Genomic DNA, 22,656 nt, shown 5'->3' with positions numbered 1-22,656 from the left:
CACCCGCGGTGTCCCAACCGCCGGAGGTAGGGGGCCCTCGCAGAAAAATAACGAGTGGGGATAATTGTCCGTCGTCACCGCCGCCACCGCCGCCGCACAGGAGGCTCCTCGTACATGGGGTGGGGAGGGGACCACGCAGGAGGGGAAATCCTGACCACCTTCGAGGTCCTCTGACTCCATTCGGCTCGACGTTTCGTGCACTCCGTTAGATTATATTCCGCTCAGTTCTTGTCTGCCCGGTGACAGATACGGGGCTCCGTGGTCCTCACCTTGTCGCCCACCTCGCCGCATCGTATTTTTCCCTTTTCCTTCTTTCTTTTTTTCTTTTCCTCATTCTTCACGTCATCGTCCCCGCGACGACAGCCGGAGCAAAGACGGGAGCGCAAACGCGGGAGAGGAGACACATCGAAGCGCATCGACGTCGCGCCCGCCGAGAGATGCAGTGAGTCCTTCTAATCTGAGATTTCACTTGTGGACAATATAACGCGCGACGCTTTGTTCTGTATATAGGTGTACGTTCGTCTTACGCTCTCAGCATTTCCGTACCTTCTCGAATGACGCTACGTGTGTGCTATTTATTTTTGCCGCGGTGTGGAATTAGCTGAATCTCGAGACGAATCGATTTCACACGTTACACGGATTTTGAATAAAATTTTGAGAGATATGTATAAATTGAATAATATGTCCTGGTTGCTTGCATCATCACTTGTTACATTTATTATTTCTAATCAGCGATTGTATAGATATTCTATCGAAATCTGCATAACATGTGCCATATATATCTATTTTTTAATATGCAATATTTTCAATTTAAAGATAAGAAATTATTATTTCAGCTATGTAATCACTTATTTATATTGTATGATTCCGATTTGCACTCTCCTTTATTGATTACTTAGCTACTTAGCTCGTGATTTATTTATTCTGCCTCTTGATGGTTGCAAATGCATTGATACGTTAATGTGCGATAGATGATCGGTTTTTCCTTTTTTTTTAATTCACACACTCTCTTCAGAATTGCTGCCTTTTTATCGTAGTCTGGTTGAAATAAAAACAAAGTGAGTGGCGAACCGATAACAATTGGCGCGACGGCAGCGTAAATAAATGCGACAAAATATCGCGGTCTTTTTTGCAACTTTAGTATTGCTTGATATTTTAGTATATTACTGATATTTCAACATTTTCTATAAATTCCGAAACGTCGCATAATTCTTTCGACTTATCGATATTTACAATCGTTATCGAGTAAATTAAATTCATAAACGTATAAAGGCATCGTGAGATATATCAAAGAAACATTTTACGTGCATATCTCGTTTTTCTTTCTCCTTTTCATGCAGTTTTGCTCCGTTTCAACTCATCGTGTGTCGCATCAGCAAATAGCAAACCCGTACACTGACGTGATTTATTCCCGCGCTTTGTCAACCCTGACCGTATAAAAAGATCAGCCATGATATCTTAATCAGTCTCGATGCGACTAAAGCAAATAAGAAATGGTGCCCTTCTTATCTCTCGTCACACGAGAGATATCTACCGAGTTACATGAATCCTCAAACCAACGTGAACTTTTGCCAAGTTGAAATATTTCCTACACACGTTATCGCTCGTAAGTCACACCCTTTTCATAACGATGAACTGAAGCGAGAAGAGAATGGGGGTTGCCTCGATGGTCCCATAATTCATGAATACGCAATGAAATCTTAGAATCAAAAATATGTTGCTTTTTATTTCACAGTTGTTTCCACGCGAATTTTATCAAAGCTTTACATCACACCTACACCTTTCCTGCTACACCGTGATGTAACTTATACCATTAGGAGTTGCAAACTCCGTGAAAGAGAATTAGATCGTTGAGAATTACATCGCGACATATAAGTTTCCCATAACCGTGCCGATTTATCATAAGAATTCCGGGACTTCCGCGTCGATATCTTCCCTGAACAGACACACGCCCTTCTTCTTCTTCTCTCTCTCTCTCTCTCTCTCATCCCCAATGCATGCGACGCACACGCGTTTACTCGCCCGGTGGATTTACCGTTCTCATCTTTACGTCCACCCCGCACCCCGCCCTGCACCACGACCAGCCGTCGTGAGAAGTCGCCTTATCACAGCTCGGTGGATTCAGATGGTACCACGGCAGCAGGGCTATAACCCCTGCGCGACATTAAACTCGCTGTATTGGATTTCGCGAAACTCGCACTCCTCGTCGGCCGTGAGGTACCCTCATCTTTCTCCGGTAGCGCGCTGCGTGCCTCCACCTTTCGTGTTTATTAAATAAATTTACCGCGCGATTCCGACTCGCGAGCTCGACTTGAGGGACGATCTAAAAAGAGAAAAACAAGTTTCCTCGGCAGAAGAAGAAGCGGACGAATTTCACGAATCTTGCGTCGACTGGCGTGTCCAGCGCGTGTCGCGTTGCACGCAGCAGTCATCACGATTACGTAGCTCGTTTGTCATTTACGGACATGCTCCGGAAATGCGGCAGCAAATCCGCCGATCTTATCCGTTATCCAAATAATCGTCTCGGTTGTTACACCACGGATGTCTCGTGGGAGGAAGAGGATCGCAGGATCGAGATTACGGGGGGCTGTGGGGGCGGCGGCGGCAATTAAAAGTACGACGGAGGTTCCTAGAAGAAACCCGAGATCCGCTATTGAGCCTCCCCGTGCAGCCGTTACGCATGCACAGAATATGCGCGCACACACATACACACACACGCGCGCCCGCACACCGCCCATAAAGTCGCTCTCGATTCCCTTTAGCGCGTCGTGTTACGTCACTGAGTATTAGCTTTTTTCTTCAACGTTAGACCATCATTCGTGCCTGCCAGACGCAAACCGAAGCAGAGATTCTCCGTCTTCCTTCTTCTCTCTCGCTCGCGACGAAGAAACGGAATCATTTATTATACTTTATTCCTCGTCCGTTGATTTTAGCGCTTAGAACGTTTTCATTTCATCTCACACGTTCATTGATGCTCTAAATAATGATGATGATGATGATACTTTCTATTCCACAATTTTTAGTCATCCTCAAAGAAAAAGAGAGAGATTGAGTATATTGACCGTAATTTTATTATTTAAAACTTTTGAGAGAATATTTGGCGAGAACGGCGGTACGCATCGCGTGTATCTTCGCTGTTTCCGGGGCTCTCCTTGGAAGGAAGGAAGGAAGGTTCCTTCCGCCCAACTCGTTTACATTGCGAAACGCATTAGCGGGGTGGTCGCCGTGCGCATCGCCGCACCGGTCGGTGCAACTGCAATTTGCCATTGCAACCAAGGACCGAGACCAGAGGTACAGCGCGTGCCGGTCTAATACCGTTTCCTCTCGTATTAGTAGCCGGTTACAAAGCACCTGATGTACTACTCCATCCGTCCGTACTCCGTGTTGCGTATGTCGAACGGACGTCTTCTTCTGTCGCACTTAAGTCGATGCACTTAAGCGAACGCGTCCTCCTCGTGCCCGTCGAACCTCGCGTCGAGACGCACGTGCGAGTGCGTGTAAGAGACATCCTAGACAATCGGATCCCGTTAAAGACGGAACGGGAAATTCCGGGAAATCCCTGAAATTCCGGTATTCGCATTTCGCGCCGCAGAAAAGCAATGCACTTAAAATTGCTCGTATCGCGCACGCGCGCGCGTTCCGTCCGCGGACGCCCGCGCGCGCTGATACGAACGTTCTTCGGCGAACGTCGCGCCTCCTCCTCGCGGTTGAAACATGAAGATGTCGCGAAAAGGCGTATGAAAAAAATGTCCCACGCGCGTTTGGCGGAAGATTTCGCTACTAGCAAACTCGCCGAGTTATTTTTACCGGCGGTTTCGCGACTGGCCGGCGATCAATTTTCGCCGTACGTCCTTGAGAATACTTACGTCCCGATCATTGTCGACGCCAGCTTGCTGTTTCGCGTCATAACCTACCCTAACATCGCTAAATGTAAGAAATCGCCTAAGCAGATTTCGCGCTCGGCCCGGGTGTCGGGTTCTCGCCGTTGGCCTGCGAATCGTCATAACTCCGCCGATCGGGAGTAACCGTGTTGCTGAGCCCGCACTTTTGCACGCGAGTCGCAGATTTCCAGTCGCGGCCACTCACGTGCCAATCGCATGCATGTAGTCGCGCACTTGCATGTGTATTAATAACTTTATCTTGTACAATATATATATTTACGATGTCAATCTCGTAAAATGGAGAATTTCTCTCTATCTGTTCTAGCGAGCGTCGATTTCTGATAAACTTGCATTGCGCACCAAGCTCGAAAAACTGCACGCTGCGTTATTTGAATCTTGCAAATTTTCCAGTTTTGCATTACTAGAGGAAAGTCCCCGATTATGAGATACCATATCGATTTTGCCGAATGTAAGGAAATCTATAGGCAGAATTTAAAAATGTAATACGTTATCTTGAAGAGAATTTAATAAGCTTTAGGTTGGTGAAATGAAAAATCTAATTTAAATATTATTTTTTCTGAAAATTAAAAAAATTTGAAAAAAGAGCTTTATGCAGGATCGAGAAAGTGTGCTCCTAATATAAGATACCTCGAGAAATCGGTGTTAAAAGTGCAAAATACATCAGTATTGCAAGTAAAGAACTTTATTAGATAGTTTTATAAAAATACTGCTGCCACAGCCTTCGCCAAATCTTCACGATTCCACTGTTGACGCATCCTCGTTTCTCTAACCTCCATAGTCAGATTCTATAAAAATTAAATACACAAAAATTCGTAATATAAATTCGTATTAACTTTTCTTTAACCTTAAGTAGTATTTTCTTTCTTTTTATTACACTACATAATCTTCATATTCGAGCAATAATTATCTCATATTAAGAGTACCCTGAATATCTCATTATACGAGCCACGCGCCTAGCGGTTCCGCGATCATGAAATCTAACCTCTACAATTAAGCAATTCAACAAATTGCGTATTTTCCTGTTACTACGATTCTACTCTATCATTGCATACTGAATTTATTGCCAACCATTTCTTTATTATATAATAAACAAGGTTTAAAGACTAACCTCAAGTTCCTTTGACATGTTCACAATTTCACAAACCTTTTCTTGCAAAGGCTAAACGCAATAACGAACAATGAATTTTTCACTAAATACATTTTACACCAAGAGTAATAAGTTCATGGTGGAACTAACAGATGGTGCTCACTAGTTTAGCAGAAACTCCATTATCTCATATTAGGAGCATATCTCATAATAGGGGATTCTCCTCTATATTCATGCATCGCGTCAGCTTTACGTCAATCCGTGTCGTTTCCAATTCTTCACGCATTACATTTGAATTTATGCGAAATTAAATTGCACTAGGTCGAACGTTTAGCGTTCATCGTAATGTTTGTGCTTCTCTTTCCCGATAGCAGCGGCGAGTTTGGCGGGTACCACGTGACACGAGCATCTCGGGAATCGGCATCGCGAGCGGAGCGCCCGCGCCGCAAAGATGCCTCTGGACACGTACCGGTATGCAGAAACGTGCCCAGGGCACCGCGCGAGTGCTCAAGGCCGCATCCGTATTGACATCACGGCGAACGTACGGCGGTGGTTTCGTTTGTTTTAAGCCGGCCGCTTCTTTACCTTGTTTGGAACACGTTAATACGCCCGGAGATAAAGTGCACGTGCGCGCTGCACGCGTGGTACACCGCTCTCCTGCACGTTCTTTTTTTGCGCGGAATTACACGCGGAATGAGCGACGACGTCTCTTCGCTCGCGGAGTACGAAAAGCCTGTCGCCGCGTCCGAATAATTCAAATTCTATTCAATATAGTAATATAGATATACAGTATAATAAATAATATAGTAATATAGATTCATAGCAGTCATAGTCAATCTTCTGAAATTAAATAAATGAAAATTCTTATATAAATTACATAAAATAAATGAAGTAATATATTTCACAAGTAGCTGAAGCAACTTGTTGCTGAAGCAAACCGGTTCGAGCTGCTAATTCGAGCTGAAAGTTTGACTCGATCCTAGCCGAAGAAAGGCGCAATTATACACGTCATCGTACACGTCATCGCTCCGGCTTCCGTGCAATCGGATTTTCGAAAATTCTTTGGGCAATAGATTTCTCGCCCAGAAGGGTCGCCTGCATTCCCCGCCAACGATAAGGTGCCGTTTTGAGGGACGTGCTTTACGGTAGAGTGGAGCCACACATAATTCGCTCGTCGCGCCGCGTGGCCCCGTAAAACTCTCGCTGTCGCTCTTGTCGTTCCGCGTTCCGCAGGTAGAACACCCGCCGCGTTCGGGTGGTCGGATCCAGGTATAAACAGCTCCTCGGTAATGGTAATGGTAATGGAGTAGCCGTGTCGTTCCGGTCAGTTATATGGGGGTCACCCGCAGCAGGGGGGACGCCGAGGGCACAGGCCGAAAGGGTGCTCGTTCCGTTCCTCGGGCACGTGCCCGCATTCGCGAGTCAAGCGGCGCTTCCGCTCTCCCGCGAGGGTCGCTTTCCGACGTTTCCGACACGAAAGGGTGGTTCCGGTAATAATTGGTATAACGGACGAAGCGGCTGCGGAAATCGAAGAATCTTGTATTTCTGATTTTCTTCATCGTATAGCGATCGATAAAGTTTTCAAATTTGAGTTCAATAAAGTCTGACGGACTCCATGTCTACATTTTGTGCACTATTGCAATGCAACGTCACTCTTGCGGATTATTCATGTGCGTACTCGCAATGAAAGCAAGTCAGAGAGCAATTCTCCAGGGTGTCGATTTGATCCGGATGATCAAATTGCGTGATACATGCCGCCTCACGAGCCAAATCCCATGGGGAGGGGCGTGTTTTCTCGCGAGGCGTGATTCGCGAGCGAAACACGAGGCGCGAGATTGACACCATCGTGTTTAGTAAGTTTCTCGTGTTTAATAATTCAATTCAGAGTTTATCTTCTTTTCCAACTCGTCTCTAAACAATTTGATTATCTTCAAATGTTATGATTGTGTCTTAAATATTATGAACATCAATAAATGTCGCGATCAATAAATTATATTATTAAGAAAGAAAGAAAAAGAGGCACCATTTCCGCTGCCTTAGACATTATACGCTAGTTGTTAATGACAATTTAATTAAGTAGCTAAATAAATTTGTCTTTTTAATATTATCGTATCGCTTAATATCACATAATTGCAAGTGGGTGGAGCAAAAAGGCTCAGCTCCAATAAAAATCTCTCTTCTGTTCTGTGATTGGTGTTGTTAGGGGGCAAAGCGTTTCGGATCACCTTTCTTATAGGCTGGCATCTGGCAACCTTTACGAATTCCTACAAAATAAACTTTTCTCTTACAGCTCATTGTACCGATCGATGAGTGGCGTGAGCACAATGGGCACCGGGACCGGAGCTGGGGCCGGCTATGCTCTCCCTTACATGAACAGCCCCACGGAGCTAACGTCACCGTCTCAACTTTGGAACACTCAGGGTAAGCATCAGTCATATCGCGAGATAAGTGTGTTTAGAATTGAAGTTATTGATGATTGATAATAATATAAAAATTAATAGTAATATCAAAAATTAAAATTTTATTATAATATCGTTACCAATTATTAAAATTAATTTGCAGCGTATCTTGTCTCAATTTGTCTCAATTCTCAAAAGTAGTATCTAAAACATCTTGGTTTCCTTTTGAAATCATCTCTCGACGATGACAGTTTCAGGCCTGAGCACCGGACTCCCCATCTCCGAGGATTACAGCAGCAAAGCGTCGAGCACCGTGCCCCATCAGTCTTTGCCAGCGTTCTCACAACCCTTCGGAGCTCGTACGAACTTTCGCGGTTACAGTCCGCCGTACTCGTCGTCCCAGCAGAGCACCGGGGGCACTGTCAGCGCCGAGGCCAGTGGTTCCTGGACGTATGCGTCACCCACGAGTGATCCGCTAACGACGCAATACGGCGCACCGTCGAGGCGGCAAACCGTTAACCCAACGACACCAACGCAGCTAAGCGCCGCGGCAAGTCTGACTGCAAGTGAGTTTTGTTTATTTTTCTGTAAATTAATTAATTAAGTGACGCAGAAATGATACTTTTGTCGTTTATCATCGAGTGAAGGTAGATTTTAAAGTCGGATAAAAAAATCACGTATGAATAAAAATAATCATTCTGAATCTTGATGATGGACGATCGAGTGATTTTCTGCTATCTTGCGAACAAATTTAAAATTAAATTAAAAACAAATCAAAAAGTATATGAGTGTTGGCGTGGACCGAGACATCGCGCGTTAAATTAATGAAAAGAAATTATCTACAGCAGGCGGATCGCGTGATTTCACTAAAACATTAAAGTATTTTGATAATTGCATTATTATCGTTTTGTTGCTGCGACCAGAGGAAATTCGTGAGAAATTCTTAAATCCATCTAACTTTGACAGTACCCGTATGTAATTCGTTCGATCGATATTCGCGTACTCTCACGATTTAGATTAGGAAATCGCAGCGTTCGTGTCTCCGTGACAATGAAATTGCGAGAATCCCGGCCGGGTCTCTTTGCGATAACACGGACGTGTGTTGATGATTTTATTCATTCCGCGGAATTTTTAACGAACAACATTCTTCATAGCTTATTAATCATACTTCAGCTGTATATCATTTTTTCACGTGCACTCCCGGTATTCTTCGTGATAATACACTCGAATCGTTATCTCCTATTAGTTTCACATTAGTTTGTTTGCAAAGCCATCGCCCTCAGGGAAGCTCTTCTTAACTCTCTTGTTAAATCTAAAATGTCGGCACAAATTTTTCTCTTTCGGTTCTTCTCTTTTTTTCTCCCCCAAAATTCGACGTGTCTTTCTCTTTCGACAACTCATTTCGAAGCTCGCGCAGCATCACGAAATACGAAACCGCAAAGTGCAGGGTAACATGGTCGGAGAGAGAGAACCGTAAGCAACCCTCGGAGGTCCTCGAGCAGCCAGAAACTCCTCTGCTTGTATGCACCACGGCGCGTCTGCCGTGTCGTGCACCCTTGAAGTGGGCGGTGTCCTTTGATGCGGGATGATCGTTCTCGTACATACGCGCGCATCTGCGTTGCCGTACGGAAATAAATGAGCGCCGGCGCTAAAACGACACGAGGCAATATCCCCGCGCGTTTCGTCGACGTGCTCCTGCCGGCCTGCAAGTGCGTGGATATCGTCAAGCCTGATTGGTGGGCGTGTTGCGTGTCATGCGTCTTCTCGAGTCTTCGAATTTCGCGCTCTGAATTAAAATATATTATTTATTAAAATATATTATTTATTTATTTATTATTTATTAAGATCGCGATTTAAAGATTGACCAATTTGAAACTGATCAATCAAACCGTTGTCTGCTACATGTTGATTTTTTTATCTGCTCGCTGCTTGTGGTACGTCGGAATTATTTTGTATGTGGACGTTCCGCCTACCGAGCTCCGCTTTATTAAATTTTCCAACGATTTGTGCGATGTCGAGCGGCACGAATGACAAATTAGCCCGATAGGTACTCGCGCGCGATGATCGACGGCGTGTCACGTTGCGGCCGTCATGAATAATGAAGAAAAAGGGATTCGACGGTGCGCTCGTGTAGAAAATCCAACTCGTAGAAATCGGTTCGGGATCGGTACGGGGGTGGTACATAGCTCCACATAGTTGTGACTAATTCGTCCACCGCACTAAATTAAGAGCGATCGGGGGTGGACCGCTCGAGTGTCTCGCGTTTCGGTTTCCCCTTACTCAGCGGCCCTACGCCTCCGATATTTTTCGTGCCACTTTTTCTCTTTCTTTTTTTTCGGTCAACCCGCGCTACTAACCCATCGTGAACGCAACGGTAAATGAACGTTGGATGATCGATAGGATAGCCGTCCCGCCGTATCTCACGAATTTCCATCGTTATCGCGAGGGAGCGCGGGATTTATCGCCCGCTTACGGGTCGCTGACTGTTGACCGATGTCACAGACTTTGTAAACGACAATCCGCGATACGAATCCGCAGCCTTGTTGTGTTTCGTCGGCCTGTCGACGGCAGATTAGCCATTAAATACAATGAACTCTGTTCCCGACCCGCGGTCGTCCGCACTTTTACAACTCCGTCTCGCTCAATTAAAAATTAAAAAGATTCAAAGTATTCGAATGCTGTGGCATAATTTGTCGATATTCAGCTTGATTTGATAAAGTTCATTCTTCAAGAGCAGAAATATTCATCGACCCCCGGGAAGTGCGTTCCCGGGAGGGATGTACCTGTTTCCCTTCTCGAAACCGGTGATTCAGTAATCGCGCGCGTCCGTTCCTCTCACTTCGTGGAAGTCTACTTCGTCGGCCTGCGCTCATGATTCCGCCGCGCGAAAAAGGGAGGCAGCTCGGGTTCCGAGTCAGTTCCTTATCGTCTACGATTTCGGGCTTCGCGGTAGCCGCGGAGGAGCGTCGTCCGCCGTCGTATCGCCGCGTCGTCGTTCTCTCGCTCGGTCGATCTCGGTCGCGACACCTGTTTCCGCGACGTCATCCGCGCTATCGAGGGAGACGACGGCGCATCGATATGACCATGACCTAGGCCGTGCATGAGTATGGTGTAGGCCTAATCTAGTTGCGTCTACACGCGATACAGAGCTAACGATAGGGCTGTATCTAACGGGGGCGCGTCCACCCACGATAATATTCCCCCGTCACAATGCGGTTTCGGGCGTAACACCTAGGTATCTAATCGGACGCCCGGCTGTTGTGATGTCAGCCGAATGTCTGACGTCCCTATCGGCCGCCGATACGGTATCAGTCTTCTTCTCCGGGATGATCGTATCGCGCCTTTGACAACGGAGATCTCGAAAAGAATTCTCAGACTTCCTACAAGATCATTTCTTTGCACCAGATGCACTTGGAAGTGACAGTGCAAGCGCCGTCAAGGTCGCTGAGTCCGTTGTTGCGGCGATTGTTGCTTGCAAGCATCCAGTAGATAGCGACGAAAGGGTTATTCTTTCCGTGACCTGATGTAAAAACTCTGATCGCGACGTCCTTGCGCCGAATCGGAGACTTATGGCGGCCGAAGTGTCACGTTCGCGGGGCATGTCACGTAGAGGATAAGGAGTTCGATTAAGACGTGAAATCTCGTCTTTCTCTTTCTCTCTTTTTTTCTTAAATTCCTCCCCAATCTCGGCCGCAATTAACTCTGGCTCTTATGCAAGCTCAAGTTCACGACGCAGGTCGCGCTTCTCTCTCTTCTCCTCCTCCCTGCGTTGCCAACTCTGTCTCTCTCTCTTTCTCTCTCGTCTCTCGTTTTCGGTAATAATTAAGTCTCGCTCGGCTGATAACGGCGAGTACATTGAACGTTAATCCCGTCGCGGGTTGATTATTTATTTCAGATATACTAATAATGACGCCAAGATAGACATTTCTCCGCTAGGTTCACCGAGGTCGACCGGACTTCTTTATCCGCGTGACGTAAAACTTCATCGTTCCGAGAGGAGCAATAAGTCAGTCAGCGTCGAAAATATCTCGTCGAATCTTGAATTATCGTTCAAAGCGCTCCCGTCGCCGAAAATATCATCATTCTTACTTCTTCGGAGGTGCCTTTGCATCGCTTTCTTTCCTTCTTTTGTGAGGCGTCCAAAGGGCTCGGCTGATCGTCATTAGTCGCGAGGAGCACCTCGAGGATCCCGAAAATTTGTCATCGCAAAAAACCAGCCCTTCTGCTCCCTTTAACACTTGACGCGCGACGTTGCATGGGAACTCTATGCATCCCTCTCCCTCCCCGCTCACTTCTTTCCCATGCTCGAGTCAAGTGTTGGTTCTGTTTTGACTTTTGGATCGCCCGTGCTGTTCGTAGATAAAATTGCTATTCTCTTCGCTTATCCTCAGCAATATTCACATCACAAGTTGAATGCGATCAATCGCAACCGCGAAGAAATCAAGACGCATCTGCAAACGATATCGAGAGGAATAGAGAAGGAATAGAGATGCATCTTCGGGGGGATGCACCGGTCGAAGAGGGAGAGTTTAAAGGCCCTAAGTGGTTCTCTTCGGGGACTAGAGTCTGCGGTTGCACATGCCGCACACCATCCGGCAGGCCGGGAACGAAGAGAAAAGAGAGAGAGACGCGCCTTTTAACATACCGCGACCTCGAGTGCTCCGTTCACCACGAGGAGTTCACCACGCCGGCCGACATTCAAGTTTAACTACGCCAGACACCCACCCCGCCTACCTATACAGGGAAAACCGTCTCGTTCTCTCTCTTTCGGTGTGCTCTTTCGTGTGCATAACGACAGTGCGAGAGCGCCGCGAGAGCCGTGCATCATCCTGAAGGACCGTGCGTGCACGTGGCCGTCCCTAAATTAATTCGGCCGATCCGAAAACTTTCTTCTTTTTTTGGACCGATGTAGACCACCAGTTCGCCTTTCCCTTCGGCTATTTTTGTGATACATGTCGGATTATTCTGAATGCATTGGCACATTGGCAATGGTGTTTCGTATTCTTATAGTTTTTTCCAACCGATAAAGTTTCAACTCTTATGATTTCACATAGAATTCGGATTATTGGATATCAGGTCTTAAAGGATTAAAAAAGTCAGAGGAGACAACATCAAGTTTCAATCTTTACTACTTTTCTTTATTTTTTTCATACGCTTGCAATAATTTGTAATGACAATCACCTAACACAGAAAAATCAAAGTCGTAAATAACAGCGGCAATTGGCAGCACGTGCAATGCACACCTGGCACAAGCGGGGCACGCAAGTATGCAGACCGCGTGCGGGCAATCGTGATCGAGCTTCCTATATGAAATAATAAATATCGGAACCTAAAGAGAGAGAGAGAGAGAAATTAGCGCGGTCGCGGAGGAAACAAAGGTGCACGGGCGAGAAGCAGGAACGTCAGCATGCGACGATAACGCAGCGCTGCGATTATCCAGTATGCCAGCATAATCGTTTAACTGTGAAATTGAGTCTGCCATCGGAATTCAGTACGCACGTGAGAAGCAGCGAAGCTGCACTTTCATTTATCACTTGATCCCTCAATCGCATGATGCGAAAATGCATTCTGCCATTATCTCCATGTTCTCTAGGACACTTTCGTTCTTTCGGCCTGATCATTCATTGTCGTCGCCAACGATTTCTCGTGATTTCCTTCTTGTGATGTTTGCTGATGGATAGTTAGCTGATGTCGGCTTAAGGCCCTTTTACATAAGAATGAACACTGCAAAACATGTCCACTTTAAATTCCGCGAAACTATAACGGAAAAAAAGTCATTTTTTTCCGCTTTAACTTGTAAGTGTGAAATTAAAGCGGAATCATTGCGAGTTGCCATAGTTACGTTATTTTCGTCCGCTTTAAATATGTATGACCGAGCTCGTAACCGATGATCACATCCTTTATAACGGATATTATAAAGGATGTGATCATCGGTTACGATTTCGGTCATACATATTTAAAGCGGACGAAAATAACGTAACTATGGCAACTCGCAATATGGCAGCAGTATATATATATATATATATATATATATATATATATGATTCCGCTTTAATTTCACACTTACAAGTTAAAGCGGAAAAAATGACTTTTTTTCCGTATAGTTAAAGTGGACATGTTTTGCAGTGAAGAGACACGAATTGTACGGTGTAGCATATTGTAGCTTGCGACTTGTGATGACTCATGCGTCACGCTGCGTCCAATCTTTTGCGACCTACGTCTTACGTTTGTCTTATGTAGATTATGGACCTTTGGAGATCCATTTGTTGAAACGCGCGTGCGACCGGCGTCGTGCGGGCGCGAAAATGCAACGTGAACCCGTGGCTCCGCGTACGCACGCCCAGCGCAGCGAGGAGAACCCCATAGAAGATACCTAGTCGCGTCAGCTACTTCTTGCATACATAATATCCGATTGCTTTCCAGTCCGATTCCGCCCCTATCTCCCGAGGCGGTTCCCGTGTCCTCTGACCTCCGCGTCCCCATGTCGCTTCGGTAATCCAATGCCCGCATTTTAATTCCCTGCCTCCTCTCCGCCAACCCCGCGTCCTCCCGCGTATCCAGTTACGGAGACTTCTCCATCGCTTCGAAGGCGGCGCGCCGAGTTATGGCCGCCATACAATCATGCGAGCGAACCCGATCTCTCGATCTGACGGGATTATTCTGATTTAATAATCCGATTAATCAGATCAGCACGTTCTTGCAGTATCCAGAACTGGACCGTTTAATTGACATTGCAATTTTACATTGTAATGTCTACATATGCATATTATAACATTATTAATTATACGCGTATTCACATTCCGAGAGCGTATTCCGTACTTGCAGACGCCGCGACGCGAAGACACCCGCTTTGTGGAATCGTTCTTCCATTTCCGCTCCGCAGCGTCAATTTCCCGCGAATTGTTCATCCGGTGATTAATAATCCCGGTATTTGTGGGTCAAGGTGGCGTCACGGAGGCGCGAGAACGCAACACGACTCGCGCGTGGACACGACATACGCGGCGAGCACCGGGAGAGTTCGTAGGACTTGGACCGCGCATCAGCATCTTCTTGCTTACCTACATACAGTATCCGATTGCTTCCCAGTCGCATTTCTGCCGGATGTGCTGCTCGCGTACGCCGACCTCTCTCCGTTTCGCTTTCCTCCTCTTCTTCGTTTTTTTCCATCGAGTAACTCGAGACGAATTCTCTTATTTTTCTACGTCCTCAAGTGACACGCACGTACCGCTTCTACCAGGAAGGGTGAACGCGCCGTTACGCGAATTCGCGTTTCAGCGCGTGCCAACATCTTGCGGGCTCGAGTAAAGCCTACTTTTTGTAGACTATTGGAGACCTGGACCAGATATTGGGGACTGAGATTGCGATTTAGAGTTTCGGATTTTAGAAATCTAAATGTAGCAGGCAACGTTTTGATTGATCAAATCCCCATCTCCAGCTGGCAATCTCTCACAATTTCTAATGTGTAGTCTGAGATACAGGCTGAATGGCGTGATCCACGATAATCATATTGATTAAAAAAAATCTATCGCGTCTATCAATCTTTAATTGAGTACTAATGCGATTTAAAAGAATTGCTTGCGTTGAAAATTGCATTGTCTGAAAAGATACGTTTGCAGAAAATTTTTCTCAACTTCCGCTTCGGAGAACCGCAGTTCAGTCTGGCTAGAGAAATAATTCTATAGGTGTACAATGTAAATTCATGCTGCTTAATGTGGCGTATGGCATGGCTACTGGATTGTCACACACGACATCATTATCGGTACACGCCGGAAATCCTGATAACGCCATGTCCGTTTCCATCCTTCCCTCGACGCCTTTGTACTTCCTGCATCTTTCCTTCTCTCGCGCTTGTCGGTGCTCGTCGTGTTTTCCGTGACTAAGTGCTACGTGCGCAGCCCGTGAAGTTACGAAAAAATTTTAAACTTTGATATTTGTCACACTCGCGGCACTTTACGCTCGTAATTAACGCACAATTTATTTCGAATCAATCGGAATAATCAATCGGAACAGCAGACAGGAAATTAAATCGTGATTTGTTGCTCGCATCTCACGGTTGGTCTCAGTTTAGGCTTGTGAGGGGCTTCAGGAAGTCATTAGATGAATGATAATGGCTTTGCTCGAAATGCTGAATCATTATTAACATCTCCACGTGCAAGGTTATTTGTCTTGGAAAACAAACTTTCCCTCTTTTTACACGTAGGCACATTGGAAAATTACAAAACATAATTTAGACTTTTGCCACTTCTTTCGTCTTCTTCTTTTTTTTCCATGACGTCGGCATTCTCATCAGTAGTAATGATCTCACTAATCTCTCACTTGCCTCCGTCGCGAGCGAAACGAGGAAAACCGAACAGGTTCTTCTTTGCCCTTCACAATCCGCCCCTCGCGCATTAGTTCTCAGTCTCGGAAACTATGCATATTCATAGTCACGTAATGGAAGTGGAGAAACACCACGAGAGCCGACGAAACAATAGTTTTCCGAGCGGTCACGTAAAAAGAGGCCACTGCAAATTACGCCGGAGACACGTGTGCGGCTGCGTGCCTCTTCACTACCTGGTCGCGAAAATGCACCGTCTCCGGCGTGCACCGGAAGCACGCGCACGCGGATGCATTACGCGTTCTTTTTTTTCTTCCCCTCCTAAGTTACATAGAAGAGAAGGAAGTAGCAACTCGCACGAGAAAGGTCGGCTCGCGAATTTATTCAACACACCGCGTCCGCCTGCTTTTTCATACAAAAAATACATATCGATACTAAATTTAATTTTTTGTCACGAATTAAGAATATTTCTACACGTGCAAACTCGTTTTCTGCGTAGCTGCATCCGGTAAATGAACGCGTTCACGTGGACGCACATCGTGGAGCAACGTCCGCAATTGCATAAGCGTATTTTAGATGCCTGGCATGGGACGCGATGTTATTAAACATCAACCGCTATCGAACATTACGTCGCTAAGAATCATAGAGATATTGCGTTACGCAGTTTTATCGGCTATCTTATCGCCCTCCGGGACGAGCCAATATCGTTGCTCCGACATGGTCGACGATACACCATCGTCGTCATCATTGACAACCGTGTTGGTAGCCGATCGTCTTCCGGTTTAGCTTCTTCCTAAATGGTCCCGCGATGATTGCTCGGTTCCACGCGTAATTCAAAAGGGAAAGGGAGAAAAGGGAGGGTAATGTGTATGTGTGACTCGCGCGATTCAGAGATGCAATGTCAGAGATTTTCTGAGAAAGTCATTGTGAATGGAACGCAGTGCATAACATCGAGGCGGAGTACTACACGGAGGGCCGCGAGTGCGTGAACTGTGGCGCGATTTCCACGCCATTGTGGCGAAGAGATGGCACCGGGCATTACTTGTGCAACGCATGCGGTCTCTATCACAAGATGAACGGGATGAATCGGCCTCTGGTGAAACAACCACGCCGCTTGGTAAGGAAGATTCTGCGGCAATCCTGCTCGGGGCTGGTCGCCATCGCGGTCCGGAACAGCGGAATGGGACGGTTTCGTGAGGTCGTTTGAGGATGCTCGGAAGTTCGCAGAATCATTATGAGTGTAGATGTGCTTTGTAGTAACTTTGTTGTAATTCTCTAATAGAAGCTTTTCCTTATTTATGATGATTTTAAAGTTGTAGAATTTAAATATGTAGAATTTCAATTTTCTCTTATAATTTCTATCACGCTGTCGTTTAAGAAATATGTAAAATCTTTATCACAGTGATCTCTTTTAAGCATCAAAAATTTTGTATAAATTATCAGTTTGAATTGCACGCGTTTCGCGAAACCGTTCCATTCGTAGTTCCACGAGCAGAATTAGCCAGAAGATTAGCTGGAAACTCAAAAGTCACGTAAGAGACAGAGATAGAGAGAGAGAGATAGAGAGAGAAATACACGTAAAGGATCCTTTCTCGTTCATCTTCGTAATTGACCAGGAGCCTATGTGGAAATTCGCCCGTGATGTTCTGCCCCACCGTAAGTTGAAGGGATGCTGAGCGCTCGCCGTTCCATCCCCGATCGCAACTGCAAAAGAAACGAAATCCACCCTCGTCGATGTCAACTAGCCGCCTTCGAGCTGCTCGATGCACCACCGCACGCTCGCACGCGCGCGCGCGCGTGTGTGCGCGTGCGTGTTTAGCACACGCGCAGGAAAAAAACACCCCTAACGCATGGCCTCATGTCTGTTTCAGTGGCGGACCAGGGCGATTTCTACAAAGGCTTCTGTGGGTATAGTGGCGCCCGTCGCGCCTTCGCGGAGGAGAAATCGAGCCGTCGTTTGGTAGGTGTCATCCTCCCAAGTCAGCATTCTCTCTCTGTCTCTCTCTCTGTCTGTCTGTCTGTCTCTTTTTCTTTTTTCTCTTTTCTTTATTTCTCTTCATCCCTCTTTTTCTCTATTAACGTTTGATACTGTTTGAGTAACGATACTGCATAATTCCTTTTCTGCCGTCTCTTTCCCCTCGTGTCTCTTTCTATCTCTTTCTCTTCATTCGCGTCATTAGCACTCTCTCTGTCCCGCAGCATCGCTCTTCCCGCGTTTTTCTTTAGGACATCCCGTCTTCCTCGATCCCTTACCAAGTATAAGATACTAGTGTAGTAATTGGAGTAGCAGTAGCAGTATGTAATAGTAGTAGCAATAGTGGTCCCTCATTCTGATACGTTTAGTACTGATATATTTTAATACTATTATATTTTATACATGTAATTATATTATATTTGATGAATTTATTATTATCCCTTCAAAAGTGTGAAGAAATCTTTCAAAGATAAATAAAAATTTGTTTAAAGCACAAGTCTAAACTTTTCAATGTAGAGATTAGTATACATTCTCATACTGTTATCTAAATTCATATTCAGAGACCTGTTAATTTAATTAATTTACGTGCTGTAAAGGATCGACAATGTCCTTCCTAATTTTCCCTCTGCTTCGCGTGACATCACTCTTTCTTCGATTACATCATCGTGTTCGACGATCGACGACGAACGATCACAATCGTTTCCGGTCGTCTTCGCTGCGTTTTCCAACGCTCGTGTCGTAGCCCCGCGAGGTGCCACTATACCCATGGTACGAGCACTCTCCCTTCCGAGATCACGTGCAGCCTTGATTAAAGTATCTCTTTAAAGCTCTGTATTAAAGTATAATGTTAACCGGCAAGACACAATATGATTTTTCTTTTGTTGAGTTTTTCCAGGCTCGCGTGTGATCTTCGTGACCGAGGGTGGCTCGCTTTTCTGATCCGCGACCTCCCCCTATCGCACAGAAACTTTGTTAGTCACGGTATTCCGTCTTCCACTAATCCTGCCTCCCCCAGATTCCTCGAGCATGTGCTGCAGCTCATTAGTGACTCGACGGAGAAAGTGACGCTGACCATTCTAGACTGCCTGAAACAATTCCAAGCTTTCGGATTTACTTTTCGACTTTCGCGTTGTACGTGCGCACGCGTCGTCTTCTCGATATTCACGGTCCCTCTCCCGTCAATTTCTATAATTTCACGGGATTGATGACCATGCGTGTGTGGCATTTCAGTACAACGCGATTCGTCGTTGCGCTTTCCTCAGGTACGCCTTCGGTTAATCATTTCCCAGGACGAGTTCCTTTCCCGGCCGGAGGGCGTACAACGAATGTAATAACGTTTTTGTCTTTCCTCAGTCTGCCTCGAGGCGCGTCGGTCTCTCTTGCAGCAATTGCGAGACGACGATGACGTCGCTTTGGCGTCGCAATTCGGTGGGCGAGCCAGTCTGCAATGCATGTGGTCTGTACTACAAATTGCACGGCGTCAACAGGCCGTCGACTATGAAGAAGGATAGCATTCAAACACGCAAACGGAAACCCAAGGGTGGAATGAAGACCAGCGACACGCCACTCTCCACCAACGTCGCCCAATGTGCGAACAACAATAATAACAACAACAACAGCGTCAAGCTTGAGCCAGGTATGCACACTGAGAGCATCATCGTCAGCAGTTTGCTGGAAATCGTTAGAAATTAATTTCATATAGGATCTTATATCAATTAATTCTTAATTCATAGTTCCGCAGTCCCGAATTTGCTTATTACCGATTTTCCTATACGCGTTAACGAGAAATTAATATTACAATCCCATGCTAATTCGATGTTACTCTAATGCTTATATAATTTCTTTATTTATGCAATCTTCACACTTCAATCTTGAGCGTCTAAATTGAAATTTAATGATTTAGTACAACACAAACACAAATATAAATCAATCCTCTTTTTAAGTTTCGTGGATTCCTATTTGTTATCAAACCGATTCTCTCCTTATCAATCTGATGCAATTGCAACACTCATTCAAGGCACGCTTGTATCCTATCGAGTTTCCACGTGTCAGGCTCGGATGAGTTTGATAAAAAAAATACATTTACCATTTTAGATACCTACAGAGACCTAAGGATGGCTCACAGCGGTGGTGTGTCAGTGACGCACGCAGTGACATACGCAAACAGCTTCTTCGACAATGCCCAGTCCTCCAGCAGGATAGTGTCCTACCAGGCGAATCCGACGCTGTACTACGATATGATCACCTCGCAGCAACAGCAGCAGCAACAGCAGCAACCGCACCAGCAACTGTTGGAAAATCATTCGCCAAAGATCGAGTGCCCGTCACCGCCTTGCGCCACGCGATCACCTGGAATGGTCTCGGCCGGACAATCGCCTGATCATCATCAGCTCACCTCGCCGCACATCGTCACGCTGGGCAGTCCGTCGACCAGCCCAACCGGATCGAAGATCATGCTGGACAATGGTCACCTGGAGAGGCCCACGGTTGTCTCTATATCGTCTTAAAGAGCGGTCTGGTACTTCGTGATGAAATCTCCGTTGCCAGCAAAGTTCTGGTGCTCTCCGATGAAAACTTACGCGCGAATATCGCGGGAGGACGTTGCTTGGTCCTCCTGCATCCAACTGCATCTTGTTGTTTCTTCTTTCTACAAAGTATGTTATCGGGAAAACTTGGGAAAACGCATGGAGAGAGAGCACTATCTCGACGTATCTCGAGAGATCGAGCATCAAAGAGCGTCAGATTACGTTGAGGAATGATAACATATAATTTACCGTGTTTCCGTGGCGGATACGGTGTATGCCGGAAGAAATGCTCGATTGTCTTAACTTATGATAGGTATCGTAGGTTCAAAGAGTGAAGAGATGATGATTGATTAACGATGGGTCCTTGAACTGGCGAGACCAGCTTTCGACGAGTTCTTTCTTGAATTGATGAGACCGTTAAATCATCGCTCTTCTAAGCGGTGTTTTAAGTCTGAGTTTGAATCTCATCATGTTATTGCGTATTGTACTCCATATGTTATACTTTTACATTACGTTATTAAGCCTTGCGGTCCAATATCGGAGGGACTCCTTTCGGATGTGCGGCTGTACACGATTCATTCATGATTTTCCTTCACCAGCGAAATAAGCATCTCGCTGGACCTTCGTTCCTGCGCGCATTGTGATACGTGAAATTTTTAGTCGTATCGTTATGTATCATAAAAAAAATGAGAGGACTGTTTTGCGTGTTTCGAAAATTTCCAAAACTTCCAAAAATGAATCGCAGATATGACTTACATTTTTTACATTAAAAAATTATTCTTTCTCTTGTTTTTTTATGTGTTTCTATTTTATATAAGCGCGATCACATAGAATCTATGTCATAAGATCATCGCGATAATTTTAGCGCACCTATCGAATATCGATAAAGAAATATATGTATCATATATATTGAAAATGTATATACATATATATGTATGTATGGTTTTAACATGGTGCTATGATCAGTCTTGTAAATACCTTTTAGGATAAATTGAAAGAGGCACAAGGACCTCCGAAAGAGACAAATTTCACGCAGGAAATTTCGCGAGGTATACATTCCGTGAATAACAACATCCATAGGAAAAAAAGGCAGGTAACCGCAAATCCCGTAGATTAAATATCCGCACGATGTTATTCACACGCATAATTGTTTTAGATCACGAGCTGCGAATTGCGGTTGCCTCGCAACAAAAAAAAATTAAAATGTTAGGACTTTCAGTCTATTTTATTTCAAATTTATTATGCCACGTAAATAAATTTTATTACTTGTCACTTGGTGAGAATTTGCCGCCTTATTCTGACATTATATCTAACTTTCATTCCCCGAATCGCATCTAATCCTGCTTCCAATCCCTTTTGAAGCCTGTAATTCATTGCCGTTATTTATTATCGTCAGTTTGACATTTCTCTACAATCAATAGAACCATTTTTCACGAGGCGTGTGAAAGTGAGAGAGTGGCATTATTGTAAATAAATATTTCAAGATGTTTCAAGTCCGTTTATCTTAGGCAAAACGGAGCGTCGAGTGTATAAGCGGATCAAGTTTACTTTCTTGTTCTTGTTACGTGCACTTTCTCATCGCGATGCAATAATTTGCGCTTTCCTTCACCTGACTTGGTTTATTTACATCCTCGACGCTGCAAACCTGGAAAGACTATTGTATAAATTTCCTCATTTACCTCTCGCTATTCTTACTTCTTTCTATCTTCTTTTTTAACCAAAGAAAACTGCAAGGATCATTTGATAAATCCTCAGAAAAAAAATATATATTTTACGTATAAATATATATGTAAATATATATGTCAATTATCAATTTGATATTAGTGCCGCCATCTCATATTTTCTAAGGACTTATCAAACGACCCTCGTGCATTAATGTTTTTATGCGTCGACAGTTAAAATTATACCAAATTGCGAGCAACATTGCTTCATATAGACGATTGTACATATAAACGATAATGATTATGTATGAATGTAAAATTGAGTCACGCACGTTCTCATATGATTCGCGTTCGCGCGCGTAAAAGCGTTCAAAGGATATTTTGTTTTCGACCGGTAAATAAAGTGCCTTATAAATAAATGGTGTCACGCGAGAGCGATATTAAAAATTACTAAGATTAATGTAATACAATTAGAGCTAGTGAGATATAGTTAATTTGTTTAAGTTTAAGTTGGTATAAGTTACACGAATAAACGGAAATATCCGACGGCTATACGAATGAATATGTTGTAACGCGCGTCTTCTTCTTTCTCCTTGCGGAGGCAGAAGCACGTCTTCTCTCGAGATGTACGTTTCGCATATTATATTCTTAGAGCATTGTGTATCGAGACATCGGCTATTTTTGAATAAAAAGGGACATTTAAAAACCGAAGGAGAATCCTGTTCCATTTTTTATCTGCGTGATCACATAGTATTGCCGAAGAATTGCTCCTCGTTTTTTTTTTAAGGGC

At 44.9% G+C, this 22,656-nt stretch overlaps 1 protein-coding gene across 3 annotated transcripts in view; it reads left to right on the top strand.

Moving 5' to 3' along the window:
* LOC105276433 (box A-binding factor) overlaps positions 1–22,577 on the top strand; it is a 60,157-nt gene extending 37,580 nt beyond the window's left edge. The window contains exons 4-8 of one of the 3 annotated variants that reach the window (XM_011334030.3): positions 7,280–7,410; positions 7,640–7,954; positions 16,647–16,822; positions 19,034–19,316; positions 19,775–22,577. In XM_011334030.3, coding sequence (XP_011332332.1) covers positions 7,280–7,410; positions 7,640–7,954; positions 16,647–16,822; positions 19,034–19,316; positions 19,775–20,187 — 1,318 coding nt within the window. In that variant the 3' untranslated portion in view covers positions 20,188–22,577. Of the gene's footprint in view, positions 1–7,279; positions 7,411–7,639; positions 7,955–16,646; positions 16,823–17,576; positions 17,666–19,033; positions 19,317–19,774 lie in introns of all 3 variants that reach the window. The other 2 variants (XM_011334032.3, XM_011334031.3) reach the window with 2 other exon arrangements.
* The last annotated feature ends 79 nt before the right edge of the window (positions 22,578–22,656 follow it).

Source organism: Ooceraea biroi, chromosome 6, assembly GCF_003672135.1.
Source record: "Ooceraea biroi isolate clonal line C1 chromosome 6, Obir_v5.4, whole genome shotgun sequence".
Lineage (NCBI taxonomy): Eukaryota > Metazoa > Arthropoda > Insecta > Hymenoptera > Formicidae > Ooceraea > Ooceraea biroi.
Note: the sequence above shows the minus strand (reverse complement) of the source record. Positions and strands in the feature narration are given on the sequence as shown.